A 14,726-nucleotide genomic window follows, 5' to 3' on the forward strand; every position below is an offset into this window, starting at 1 on the left:
CCACATTCGCAGATCCTCCAGGGATTCTGGGATAGCTCTCCAAGTCAAGACGATACCAGAAATTGTTTGGGTTCCGCTTTTCGTTACAATTTAATGGGGGGGCAAACTTTTCACCCCTTGAGGAAGAACACATCGCATGCTCTGCCCCATCCTCTGTCTGTCTATCCTGTTCGGGGTGGACTGTCAATATTCTGGGCCAGACCCACCTCACCTTACTTGCTCAATCTAAGATGCTTCCATTAACTCCCAGATTGGGAATGCCTGACAAATGTCAAAGTACCATCACACAGGTGGCTTGCACGGTCGCGGTTAAGAGCAAACTCTGGCTGTGTCCGAAATCAGGGGCTGAATCCTTCAAAGGCTGCATCCGAAGAGTGAATGTGTCACAGCAGTGCGACAAGGCCGTCCCATTCTGAAGGCTCTTTCCAATGCACCCTAGAAGTGCGTCATTCTTTTGCCGAGACCCCAAGATTCATTGCACAAACCTTTGAAGGATGCCTACAAAGGCCCTCGAAGGATGCAGTCCCTGAATCTGGGCACAGCTGTTATGTTCTACGTGCCTGCATCCATTTCCAAAGCATAGGTGTCTGCTTGAGTGCCTGCCAGGAAAACTGAAGCGTTACGCAGTTAAATTTAGGCCCCGTCCTCCACAGCGGGTGCCTCCTGATGGGAAGCCTTAAAGAAAGTGGAGTGTTTCTTACAGACTGCCTCTGCTCAAGATGAATGTGCCACAATGTCCCAGCAAAGACCCCGGGCATAAACGAAGGGGCACAATGGATCCTGTCGATTCAGGTATGGCACGGAAAAAAAAACGTGGTTTAAGAAGTGGAAATCGACTGAATGGCACATAAGTAAATCCTTTGCACTTTAGCTGAAGACCAGAGACATTAGCCCAAGAAAAGACTGGAACCTTTTTATGTTATTTTTAAAACTAAAATACCGTCTTTATTTGGTCAAACCAGGTGTGCCTGCTTGTGTCAGGAGTGAGCTGTCAGTCAGCGTTTAAGAGGCTTGACTCGTGAAGCCGTGTTATTGCTGTGAAGGACGCGCTCTGATTGCGGTCAGGGAGCAGGGAGCCTTTCTGGGAGATGCCAGGGCGATGACACGGGGGGTCCCATGACTGGGGGGTAGTGGTGCTTCTGTTACCATTCCAACGCAACAAAAAAATAAAGTGTGGTTTATTTTCACTAGTATGGAAATGACACGAGTATGAATAAAATTATTCATTTATAATTTAGTATCATTCATTTCACAGTTTCGAAAGTCCTCCGACCACTAGAGGGCATGTGATGTTAGCACTGGCCCTCAGTCTCTACCGGTTTACACACCCTTCCGAATCTGGTTGTCTTTGGTGGCCCACATCACTCCGAGATAAAGTCCACTAGCCGGAAACTGGACTTTGGAGAAGACGCAGGATAATTCCGGAAAGATTCTACAGCTGTGGTTCCATGGGGAAGGGGCCTAATGTGAGACATGGATTCCAAAATGCGAGCAAGATGGGCAGTTGGCCTAGGCAGACACATGTATGTCTGAGACAAAGTGAAGTTTGGCGGGGGGGCCGGAACTGGCGGGGAAGCTTGTCTGGGGCACCACATGGGATACAACCAGCGCTGGTCCAAACTCTAAACCGTAAAAGGGAAGAGGCACCTTATCAGTCAGCAACTGTTCTTATGCTGCTGGATGGACCACAGGCGTTCCGGTTAAGCGAGTGGGAAAATGGTGGTTTGATGGAGAGTCTCCTTAGTGAGTGACAGCACTGACAGCTACAGAGTAGCAGTGCATCAGCTGCACTATCCTACAAGCCAGTCACGCAGAACGAGCGATTGGCTCGGCCGTCTCTGTTCTGCGGAATATTCTGGAAAATTCAGTGGAATGTATTTTGTCGGTTGTGCAAAGCCCCCGCACCTCTCTCCCGTTTACCGCAGCATGACCCCCCCCCCCCCCTCCAACACGATCAGCGAAGCTCCACAATCCCATCAAACTTTCATGGGGTTGTCAATTATTCAGAGTGGTGAAGATTTATGCTGCCCTGCTCACTTCGGAAGGCCACAGAGGCTCCGCAAAGATCTCTGCCCTCTTTCTTCCATTCGAGTCAAGGATGAACAGAAGCAGACATGACACGTCCTTGCTGTGAGGAGCCAGAACACCCGGGAGATGAGGGAACGTAGACTAAGGCAGTGTGGGGGGGGGTCCATCGGGGGGACGGGGGGGACGGGGGTTAAGGAGTGAAGTGGGGCCCAAACAATGAGAGCTTTCAGAGAAAGATCTGCGATTGTCAGACTGGCGCCACATCTACACGACACTTCATCAGAGGCATGTCTCACATTTATGTTCACACTTTGTCTGTTCTGTGTCTTCAGAAGTTCTGAGGTTCTCACATACATGGCTTCCTGGTCAGACTGATCGCCCTACCACCATTGGAGGATTCCAAAGGCAAAGGGGGCCTCAAAGATGTTCAAAGGTGACCAGGTGAAGATAAACTTCAAACATGAGATGTGAGAGGGGAGGGGGGTCTCAGGATTCACTGCGAGCAACATGGCATTATAGGGCAGGGATATGTATCATAGGGTAGGGGTATGTATCATAGGGCAGGGATATATATCATAGGGCAGGGATATGTATCATAGGGCAGGGATATGTATTATAGGGTAGGGATATGTATCATAGGGTAGGGATATGTATCATAGGGCAGGGATATATATCATAGGGCAGGGATATGTATTATATGGCAGGGATATGTATCATAGGGTAGGGATATGTATTACAGGGCAGGGATATGTATCATAGGGTAGGGATATGTATTACAGGGCAGGGATATGTATCATAGGGTAGGGATATGTATTATAGGGTAGGGATATGTATTATAGGGTAGGGATATATATCATAGGGCAGGGATATGTATCATAGGGTAGGGATATGTATCATAGGGTAGGGATATGTATTATAGGGTAGGGATATGTATTATAGGGTAGGGGTATGTATCATAGGGCAGGGATATGTATTACAGGGCAGGGATATGTATTATAGGGTAGGGATATGTATCATAGGGCAGGGATATGTATTACAGGGCAGGGATATGTATTATAGGGTAGGGATATGTATTATAGGGTAGGGGTATGTATCATAGGGCAGGGATATGTATCATAGGGTAGGGATATGTATCATAGGGTAGGGATATGTATTATAGGGTAGGGATATGTATTATAGGGTAGGGATATGTATCATAGGGTAGGGGTATGTATCATAGGGCAGGGATATGTATTACAGGGCAGGGATATGTATTATAGGGTAGGGATATGTATTATAGGGTAGGGGTATGTATCATAGGGTAGGGGTATGTATTACAGGGCAGGGATATGTATCATAGGGTAGGGGTATGTATCATAGGGCAGGGATATGTATCATAGGGCAGGGATATGTATCATAGGGCAGGGATATGTATCATAGGGCAGGGATATGTATCATAGGGTAGGGATATGTATTATAGGGCAGGGATATGTATTATAGGGCAGGGATATATATCATAGGGTAGGGATATGTATTATAGGGCAGGGATATGTATTATAGGGCAGGGATATGTATTACAGGGTAGGGATATGTATTATAGGGTAGGGATATGTATCATAGGGCAGGGATATGTATCATAGGGCAGGGATATGTATTATATGGCAGGGATATGTATCATAGGGCAGGGATATGTATCATAGGGTAGGGATATGTATCATAGGGCAGAGATATGTATCATAGGGCAGGGATATGTATCATAGGGCAGGGATATGTATTATAGGGCAGGGATATGTATCATAGGGTAGGGATATGTATTATAGGGCAGGGATATGTATCATAGGGTAGGGATATGTATCATAGGGCAGGGATATGTATCATAGGGCAGGGATATGTATCATAGGGCAGGGATATGTATCATAGGGCAGGGATATGTATCATAGAGTAGGGGTATGTATCATAGGGTAGGGATATGTATCATAGAGTAGGGGTATGTATCATAGGGCAGGGATATATATCATAGGGCAGGGATATGTATCATAGGGCAGGGATATGTATTTTAGGGTAGGGATATGTATCATAGGGTAGGGGTATGTATCATAGGGCAGGGGTATGTTTCATAGGGCAGAGATATGTATCATATGGTAGGGGTATGTATCATAGGGCAGGGATATGTATTATAGGGCAGGGATATGTATTATAGGGTAGGGGTATGTATCATAGGGCAGGGATATGTATCATAGGGTAGGGATATGTATTATAGGGCAGGGATATGTATCATAGGGCAGGGATATGTATCATAGGGCAGGGATATGTATCATAGGGCAGGGATATGTATCATAGGGCAGGGATATGTATCATAGGGTAGGGATATGTATCATAGGGCAGGGATATGTTTCATAGGGCAGGGGTATGTTTCATAGGGCAGAGATATGTATCATAGGGTAGGGGTATGTATCATAGGGCAGGGATATGTATCATAGGGCAGGGGTATGTATCATAGGGCAGGGATATGTATTATAGGGCAGGGGTATGTTTCATAGGGAAGAGATATGTATCATAGGGTAGGGGTATGTATCATAGGGCAGGGATATGTATCATAGGGCAGGGGTATGTTTCATAGGGCAGAGATATGTATCATAGGGCAGGGATATGTATCATAGGGCAGGGGTATGTTTCATAGGGCAGGGATATGTATCATAGGGCAGGGATATGTATTATAGGGCAGAGATATGTATTATAGGGTAGGGGTATGTATCATAGGGCAGGGATATGTATCATAGGGCAGGGATATGTATCATAGGGCAGGGGTATGTTTCATAGGGCAGAGATATGTATCATAGGGTAGGGGTATGTATCATAGGGCAGGGATATGTATCATAGGGCAGGGATATGTATTATAGGGCAGGGATATGTATTATAGGGCAGAGATATGTATTATAGGGTAGGGGTATGTATCATAGGGCAGGGATATGTATCATAGGGCAGGGATATGTATCATAGGGCAGGGGTATGTTTCATAGGGCAGAGATATGTATCATAGGGTAGGGGTATGTATCATAGGGCAGGGATATGTATCATAGGGCAGGGGTATGTATCATAGGGCAGGGATATGTATCATAGGGCAGGGATATGTATTATAGGGCAGAGATATGTATTATAGGGTAGGGGTATGTATCATAGGGCAGGGATATGTATCATAGGGCAGGGATATGTATCATAGGGCAGGGATATGTATCATAGGGCAGGGATATGTATTATAGGGTAGGGATATTAGCCGTAATTTTCCTGACTTTGTCGTAGCTTATAATAAATGACACATGATTGAAATGTCTAGTATAAACGACTATTTCTGGCATGATTATGCTGTTTTCCACAAATAAAGTTTACACTTAAAACATTCTTGATTATTTCTTGAAATGCCATACAGGGGTGTTAACCATTTCAGTTCAGCAGTCTCACAAGCCAAAAAAAAAGAGAAAAACAGCAGGAAAATCCTATCTGACAGAAAAGAGGGACACATAGCTCCGATTAAGGTAGTACAGTTATGGTTCGCGCCTTCTTCCTCCGCCTTTGTAACAGTATGCAATGGATTATGGGATTGGTCTTATTTGGGAAGGATGCACTGGAGGCTTCCTTGATATTTGGGGTGGAGCCAAACCAACATCCAGGGATTTTTACTGTCCTCTGGTCTTGTGATCTTAGTATTGGAACTGGTCTTCAGCAATGGAAGGTGGCGTCAAACGGGTAGACGAAAATATAAGTACAGTCAAGTATGCATACTGAGATTCAGCCAGGGTCATTGCGCAGAAATGTGGCATTTTGGGGCAGAAATATGGAATTATGGGGCAGATACATGGTAATTTGGGGCAGGAGCAATGCTGATTCTGCCCCTTTAGGCTTTTTTTACTGTGAAAACACACACACTGTGCAAGCACACGCACACACCGGCACACCGATCGCAAGTTCAGCCACTGCGATGGAGACCGTATCGCCTACACACTATTATAGCACTCCACAGACAGCTCCAGTGAGCAGGACGGAATGCGTGGATGCAGCACGGAAGCATATCACCAGGGAAGCCAAACATCACAGTGACATTGTGCGTGTCTTTGACAAATAAAGACTGCAGCCCGACCGGCGACGTGCACGAGCGTCACGCCCCGATAACCACAGGAAGTGACCTCAAACCTGCATCAAACACTCGTCCAGTTCACACAGAAACGTGAGTCATTTGTTTTCATGCTGGTAGGTGTGACAAGGCAGTTCCAGATATGCCCTTTGGAGTGTCTCTTGTCTTAGCACCACACCGAGAGAGCAAAGTGTCAAAGACACTGACCTTGCACACTTATGACAGCCTTTAGTAGCTGTCGTTGTTTGGGTCTTACTTCATCCTACCTGTCCAACCAGCCCACATAATGAACATCGAACTGTAGCGGAATTATGGGGGGGCTTAACATACCTGTAGAAGTAGGAGCAGCCTCTGACTGTGTTATGGCTGAAGTACTCCTGGGTCTTCTCGTTCCCAAAGTCCTCCAGCGGGTCTGACCACAGAAGATCGCACATGGGCCCAAATGCGGGTGGCTCCTTGAACCGGTCCAGCTGGTCCAGAGTGGGGATGACAGTGGGGGGCAGTTAGAACATCAGCAGCGGGACATTAGCGGGAGAATATTAGCAGTGGGACATTAGCGGGAGAACGTTAGCAGTGGGACGTTAGCGGCCAGTTGCTACCTCACCTACCGCATGTACAGGGGGAGCTCAACTCCACCTACCAGCGGGAGAACATTAGTGGCGGGACGTTAGCGGGACAACATTAGCGGGAGGACGTTAGCGTGAGAATATTAGCGGGGGGACGTTAGCGGGGGAACGTTAGCGGGAGAACATTAGCGGGGGGACGTTAGCAGCCGGTTGCTACCTCATATACTGCATGTACAGGAGGAGCTCAACTCCACCCACCAGCTATATTATTACTGCCATTATTATTACCGTTATTCCTGTTATTTACCTGCTGGCACATTTGTGCAGCTTTCAGCCATTTATATATTATCAGTTTTCTACGGACGTAAATGACTTGTTCCACAATACAAAGTCAAATTTTACATAATTTGGAAATTTCCTTCCATTGCCATTCAAGATACTTTATAGCAAAAAACACAAGCCAAAAGCATACTAGTAATATGGATTAAAGAACACATCAAATAAATGAAAAGATAAAGTTTACTGTATTTTCACTGTAAATTTACAGTAAAACATTCTGTTCTACGTTGTCACGTAAGTTGACTGCTGCCTATATCTGGGAAGCTGAGCACTTTCTGGCGTTTCAGCAGTACCCGTTGCTAGGATTCACCTTCTTGATGTCGTCTAGGGTGTGGATTTCTGGGGAGAGGCCGCCGTGAACGCACAGGAACTGCTGGTTCATGAGGGCGGCAAGGGGGAGGCAGTCGAAGGCATCCATGCACGAGTCATACACCTGTTCGGAATACTTGATTTTACCTGCAGGGGACAAGTGACACTTCAGGGGACACCACAGGCGGTGGAGGGGGAGTCCGAATGCGGTCCCATGGAGAATTCAGACGAAACCCACCACTGAAGAGCAAACTTCCAAAATGGGATGCATTTCAACTTCTGTGAGTTTTGGAAATTTAGCGAAAGTTCTTCATTGGATTACGTGAGGACTGAGTCAGTTACCCGAATTCAGTGGCTGCCTCACAGCGGTGCAACAAAGCTGTCCCATTTTGAAAGCTCCTTTAAATTTTCCTTCAAACCCCCTCATCCCGGGTCTACAGCCGCCCCCCCCCCAGCCCACATTTCACATCTCTCATTCATCTGCCTGGCTCAGAACTGTCATTAAAGGGGAATCCTGCCATAATGTGATATTTTCATCACTGACTTGTCTCTCACACCATGAGGTCATTCTCTATTGCAGTTAAATAATAGAATCAAATAAAAAATGTAATTTCTGTCTTTCATCAGCTAGCACGGGGATCACTTTGAGCTTTCGGTAAGTTGATGCTACTCCTGCTTGGTATCACACCATGATCCTTTCATTGTCTCTAAGCTCTTAGGGTTCCTAGAGGCTGGAGCCCATTTCTGGAAGCACAGGACGGCGGGATGGAATGCCAGACTAGCACACACACACAGCCTCACACTAAGAGCATTTCCAGGCGCTCAGTCAGCCAGGGCACCCATCTTTGGACTTGGGAGGATGGAACACTGAATCCAGGGAAGAACCCTACACAAACAGAGGACCCACACACCCAGAGGACAGTGGGCCTTCCTGGGGGTGTGAGGGGACAGTGGGATGTTTGAGGGGACAGTGGGCCTCCTTGGAGGTGTGAGGGGACAGTGGGCCTTCCTGGGGGTGTGAGGGGACAGTGGGACGTTTGAGGGGACAGTGGGCCTCCTTGGAGGTGTGAGGGGACAGTGGGCCTCCTTGGAGGTGTGAGGGGACAGTGGGCCTTCCTGGAGGTGTGAGGGGACAGTGGGACTTCCTGGGGGTGTGAGGGGACAGTGGGACGTTTGAGGGGACAGTGGGCCTCCTTGGAGGTGTGAGGGGACAGTGGGCCTCCTTGGAGGTGTGAGGAGACAGTGGGCCTCCTTGGAGGTGTGAGGGGACAGTGGGCCTTCCTGGGGGTGAGGGGACAGTGGGCCTCCCTGGGGGTGTGAGGGGACAGTGGGCCTCCTTGGAGGTTTGAGGGGACAGTGGGCCTCCTTGGAGGTGTGAGGAGACAGTGGGCCTCCTTGGAGGTGTGAGGGGACAGTCGGCCTTCCTGGGGGTGTGAGGGGACAGTGGGCCTCCTTGGAGGTGTGAGGGGACAGTGGGCCTCCCTGGGGGTGTGAGGGGACAGTGGGCCTCCCTGGGGGTGTGAGGGGACAGTGGGCCTCCTTGGAGGTGTGAGGGGACAGTCGGCCTTCCTGGGGGTGTGAGGGGACAGTGGGCCTCCTTGGAGGTGTGAGGGGACAGTGGGCCTCCTTGGAGGTGTGAGGGGACAGTGGGCCTTCCTGGGGGTGTGAGGGGACAGTGGGCCTCCTTGGAGGTGTGAGGGGACAGTGGGCCTTCCTGGGGGTGTGAGGGGACAGTGGGCCTCCTTGGAGGTGTGAGGGGACAGTGGGCCTCCCTGGGGGTGTGAGGGGACAGTGGGACGTTTGAGGGGACATTGGGCCTTCCTGGGGGTGTGAGGGGACAGTGGGCCTCCTTGGAGGTGTGAGGGGACAGTGGGCCTTCCTGGGGGTGTGAGGGGACAGTGGGATGTTTGAGGGGACAGTGGGCCTTCCTGGGGGTGTGAGGGGACAGTGGGCCTCCCTGGGGGTGCGAGGGGACAGTGGGACGTTTGAGGGGACAGTGGGCCTCCTTGGAGGTGTGAGGGGACAGTGGGCCTCCCTGGGGGTTTGAAGATACAGTGGGCCTCTCTGGGGATGAGAAGGAACAGTGGGACATGTGAGGGGACAGTGGGCCTTCATGGGAGCATGAGGGGAGAGTGGGACGTGTGAGGGGATAGTGGGACGTGTGAGGGGACAGCCCCCTGGGCCAATTTGTTTGGGGACCTTGTCTAAATATCACAGATTCTATAACAGATCGCACAACGTCCTATCAAAATCCAGCTGAATACATCTGCAGGACACGCTGTCCCGCATGCAGAGCGTGAGCGTCGCAGGACACGCTGTCCCGCATGCAGAGCGTGAGCGTCGCAGGACACGCTGTCCCGCATGCAGAGCGTGAGCGTCGCAGGACACGCTGTCCCGCATGCAGAGCGTGAACGTCGCAGGACACGCTGTCCCGCATGCAGAGCGTGAGCGTCGCAGGACACCCTGTCCCGCATGCAGAGCGTGAGTGTCGCAGGACACTGAGTGGTTTTGTTTAGCTGCCTCTCAAACTCAAACCCGGACATGTCTCCTGCTCTGTCTGCTGAGAAAAGCCACTGTCAACAGGAAGGGATGGTAAGTGAGGCCAAACTATGGGAGATTTCAAGATACCAAAAGCATGACCTCAGATTGATGGAAAATGGATCCTGAGGAAACCCACCTGAACCCATAACCCTAGAGGTGTGAGGTAGCCATCATCATCATCATCATCATCATTATTACAATTATTAACATTATTATTATTGTTATTCTTTCCCCTGCTTTTGTACAGCTGGGTAATTCAGGTTAAGTGCTCTCCTCCTCAGAACAGTGGGTCGTGAACCCACACCCTCCGCCTGAAGAGTTGTCTCTCCTAACCCCCGCAGAACCCATAACCTGCTCATTTCGCAGCGATTGCCCGCTCTGCACCTCTGCCACTGAGAGAGCGAGAGGAAACGTTTTAACACGGGCAGAGGGAGGACATGGGGGAGATAAAGAGATGTGAGAGGCAAGCGGGACTGTCAGAGCCCAGGAGGGAGACGGGGAGAGAGATAAAGAGAGAGAGCAGAGGAACGAGCGGGTACAGGAGGCCAAGGCGGGGGAGGGGGGGGGACAGAGTAGGAGGAGACAGTGATGTTACACGGACGGGAGGAAGAAAGGACAGGGGGACAAGTGGGCGGGATGATGGGAAAAACAGGCCCAGGCTAATTCTGAAAATGCCTCTGCCAGTGATTTTCCTGTTCCAGTGCACCCCCGCCTACAGCAAGCATTGATCCGACCCATGCATCCACTGCATTACACTGCCTGCGGAGATGAAATGCCACAGATGGGTTAAACCAACCTGAGAGATGGCGGGGGGGAGGTGTACTTACATTCTTGTTTGAAAGTGAAATACTCTGTCAAATGTCTACATTCGTGGTTTCCTCGCAATAAAAATAGTGTCTTTGGGTACAGGATTTTCAGCGACCAGAGGTACAGCACGCACTGCAAAGAGAACACAAATGCAATGATTACTTTTAAATGAAATGGAGCCCTAGATTAAACTACAAGACACGCAATCTTTCTTGATCTCTGTAATGTACACATAAAAGCCGATTAAACAGGAAAACGATTACGGAACAGGGTGACTGACATCCTGTCGCACTCGGAAGCTGTTTACGGGGCTCGCTGAACATCTTGTAGCCATTGATGTGAAGCATTTCCACAGCAAAGGTTCAAGAAAAGGACATGGAAGGAAGTGGCTGATCTCAGATTTCCTAGGTCAATGCCATCGCTATGGGTAACCAGAACAGTATGGGATGGCTCAGAGACCCTCAGTGACAGCTAGCCCTGAGAACTCTCACTGTTCTTCATCCGGACATCACTGGTGTAGCACCAGGGATGATTCTAGGATTTTTTTAATGTGACGAGCACAAGAGGGGCCATAATTCATATAGAGGGGCCAACCTTCTTATTAGCCAATGATATGTTTTGAATCAGTGAGTGACAGGGAATGGGGCAGTCCGGGGGCTAATCAGCTTTCAGCAGTGTCCCTGAGGCCCCGCCCCTGCATACACCCCTGTGCGGTAGATCTCCACACAGCAGTAGGAGGCGCTGTGGATGTAGGCGGCAACGTTCAGCATCATGCTTTCTGGTTTTGTGCTCTCCAGCGAGCAACTCTGGAGCCAGGAGCTCCTACAGAACTTCTTTGGGGACTGCTGACCATGGGCAGGTGATTAGGGGAAGGTGGCATCTTTACTAGGTAAATGCTCAACACTTTGAACTAAGCATCGGGCAACACCAGCCACTTCCCACCAGAAAGGAGCGCAATCGGTGTATTTACTGAGGTCTAATATGGCCGACTCGCTTGGTTAATGTATTATTTATATGTAGCTGTGATTTTATCTGTGATTTAATTAATCTGTGGTGGTCACTCTGTTTTGCTTCCATAGCAAAGGCTTCAAAAATGTTCCCTAGAGGTTAAAGGTCAATTCTTATCTTCCTGTTTTGCTTGACCACTTAATTTGCCTCTTCTTCCTTAAATTACCTTTGGGTAGAGAAGTATATCTCTAAAGCAGTGTTTTCGAACCCCGTCCTCAGGGACCCACAGACGGTCCACGGATTGGGAAACACTGCTCTAAAAGGTAGAGAAGTGTATGACACTCACAGGCATGCAGAAGAGCGCCCTCTCTGGTGGGGGGTGGGCGAGGCATCCGCCGTACCTCGATGCTGAAGTGTATGACACACACAGGCATGCAGAAGAGCGCCCTCTCTGGTGGGGGGTGGGCGAGGCATCCGCCGTACCTCGATGCTGAAGTGTATGACACACACAGGCATGCAGAAGAGCGCCCTCTCTGGTGGGGGGTGGGCGAGGCATCCGTCGTACCTCGATACTGAAGTACCCTCGATCCACGTAGTCTCCCAGGAAGAGATACCGTGTTGTGGCTGGCGAGCCTCCCACCTCGAACAGCTTCATTAGGTCGAAGAACTGCCCGTGGATGTCGCCACACACTGCAAGGCACGAGGAAGACGGAGGCTTATGGGCTGCTTCCATGGGGGGGTGGGGCATATTCAACACGGTCAATAACCAGCGTGCCTCGAGACTCCTCCGCCAGTGAGGAAGGCATCAATCTTACTGACGAGCACAGAGTGTAATCCAACAGTACATTAAGGATCATCCTCAGATGAGTGTGCAAAAAAACAAAACTCATGACATAATCTTTCTTCTTGCAATGCAATGCAATTAGCTAAGTATCATTGTGGGGACCAGATTTCCCCAAAATGTAATAAAATCCTGTAACTTTTTACCTTGACAGGACATTTTTTCTGTCCCCACAAGGATAACCTCAGTTCTACAGAATCTATGAATGCAATAGTCAAAAGTTGTGTATTTTGCTTGGTTACTTATGGTGAGGGCTGGGTTGGGGTTAAGGTTGTCATTGTTGGGATTAGGGTTATGCCCATAGAAATGAATGGACTGGCCCCACAAATACATGAATACAAACGTGTGTGTGTGTGTGTGCATCTCTCTCTGCTGCCTGCTGCTCCTCGACTCAAAGACTCTCTCCGAGAAAGAGTGGAGTCGAAAACTCTTGTTGCCATGGTGACCTGCCTCTCGCTAAAATAAGCAGTGACACAAGCGAGTGCCGGCCCCCCTCCACGGCGGCACGCTGGCGTACAGACGAGCACGCCGTGTCCTCCCTAGGCCGTGCCCCCCCCGAGACACCGACGCACTGCAGGGTGGACAGAGGGGTGGGGGGCAGCTAGCAGCCAAGAGATCCTCTGACGCCGCCCCTAAGCGGCCACCACCATGGAGATTAGGAGCGGCACAACTCCCGAGACTCGCCAATCCCTACCAAAGTCCTTATGTAACTGGCCACCTGATTGGCTGCTGAAATGCAGTGCCTCACGATCTCCATGCCCATTGGCTATTGAAGTAGCTCCCCTGAGAATACTTCTTTCACAGGTGACTGTTCATTATAAAAATGAACGCCCTGGACTGCTGAATACCTGATACAGTCTGGAAGACAGCAGATGCTTGTGATGTGAAGAATTGGGAGAAGGAATGGTGGCTTTGTTAGGGCTTTGGGGAGAGGATCGAACACAAAAGGGGAAACAGGCAGGGAGAGAACAGACAAGTGCTGGTGCTACAAGGGTGTGCCGTCTCCCAGGGGCCTGTCTGACATGATGAGTGAAGCCGTCTCCCAGGGGCCTGTCTGACATGATGAGTGAAGCCGTCTCCCAGGGGCCTGTCTGACATGATGAGTGAAGCCGTCTCCCAGGGGCCTGTCTGACATGATGAGTGAAGCCGTCTCCCAGGGGTCTGTCTGACATGATGAGTGAAGCCGTCTCCCAGGGGCCTGTCTGACATGATGAGTGAAGCCGTCTCCCAGGGGCCTGTCTGACATGATGAGTGAAGCCGTCTCCCAGGGGCCTGTCTGACATGATGAGTGAAGCCGTCTCCCAGGGGTCTGTCTGACATGATGAGTGAAGCCGTCTCCCAGGGGCCTGTCTGACATGATGAGTGAAGCCGTCTCCCAGGGGCCTGTCTGACATGATGAGTGAAGCCGCCTCCCAGGGACCTGTCTGACATGATGAGTGAAGCCGTCTCCCAGGGGCCTGTCTGACATGATGAGTGAAGCCGTCTCCCAGGGGCCTGTCTGACATGATGAGTGAAGCCGCCTCCCAGGGACCTGTCTGACATGATGAGTGAAGCCGTCTCCCAGGGGCCTGTCTGACAAGATGAGTAAAGCCGTCTCCCAGGGGCCTGTCTGACACGATGAGTGAAGCCGTCTCCCAGGGGCCTGTCTGACATGATGAGTGAAGCCGCCTCCCAGGGGCCTGTCTGACACGATGAGTGAAGCCGTCTCCCAGGGGTCTGTCTGGCATGATGAGTGAAGCCGCCTCCCAGGGACCTGTCTGACATGATGAATGAAGCCGTCTCCCAGGGGCCTGTCTGACATGATGAGTGAAGCCGCCTCCCAGGGGTCTGTCTGACATGATGAGTGAAGCCGTCTCTTCACCTGACTGCCCAGCTCCCAGCCCGGTTAGGGTAATAATTAAAGACACTGCTAGTGCTATGGACTGTTTACCCTGCCTGCCAATGCACAGTGTGTGACGTTAGACAGACAGATGGACAGACAGACAAATAGATGGATAGGCAGACAAATGGACAGACAGACAGAGAGACAAATAGGTGGACAGACAGATAGGCAGATGGGGTGGGTGGGATTATGCCATTGTCGTTCCCGGAAAGGTTGCCCTGCTGGGTGGATATGGACACCTCGGTGTGCAGAGAAAGACAGAGAACAACGGAAAGTGACGGAGAGTGGCAGAGAGCGATGGAGAGTGACGGAGAGCGGCAGAGAAAGAGACAGAGATTGACAGAAAGTGATATAGAG

The 14,726-nt window shown here is 50.1% G+C and overlaps 1 protein-coding gene across 3 annotated transcripts in view; it reads right to left on the reverse strand.

Annotated features, from left to right (window-relative positions):
* LOC111836737 (protein phosphatase 3 catalytic subunit alpha-like) overlaps window positions 1-14,726 on the reverse strand; it is a 44,456-nt gene that overhangs the window by 12,138 nt on the left and 17,592 nt on the right. For all 3 annotated transcript variants that reach the window (XM_023798256.2, XM_023798257.2, XM_023798258.2), the window contains exons 3-6: window positions 12,212-12,336; window positions 10,719-10,830; window positions 7,352-7,497; window positions 6,467-6,606 (exon numbers count right to left, since the gene is read on the reverse strand). In XM_023798256.2, the coding sequence (XP_023654024.1) occupies window positions 6,467-6,606; window positions 7,352-7,497; window positions 10,719-10,830; window positions 12,212-12,336 (523 nt within the window). The remainder of the gene's footprint in view (window positions 1-6,466; window positions 6,607-7,351; window positions 7,498-10,718; window positions 10,831-12,211; window positions 12,337-14,726) is intronic.

The sequence above is a fragment of the Paramormyrops kingsleyae genome, chromosome 24 (genome assembly GCF_048594095.1).
Source record: "Paramormyrops kingsleyae isolate MSU_618 chromosome 24, PKINGS_0.4, whole genome shotgun sequence".
Classification (NCBI taxonomy): domain Eukaryota; kingdom Metazoa; phylum Chordata; class Actinopteri; order Osteoglossiformes; family Mormyridae; genus Paramormyrops; species Paramormyrops kingsleyae.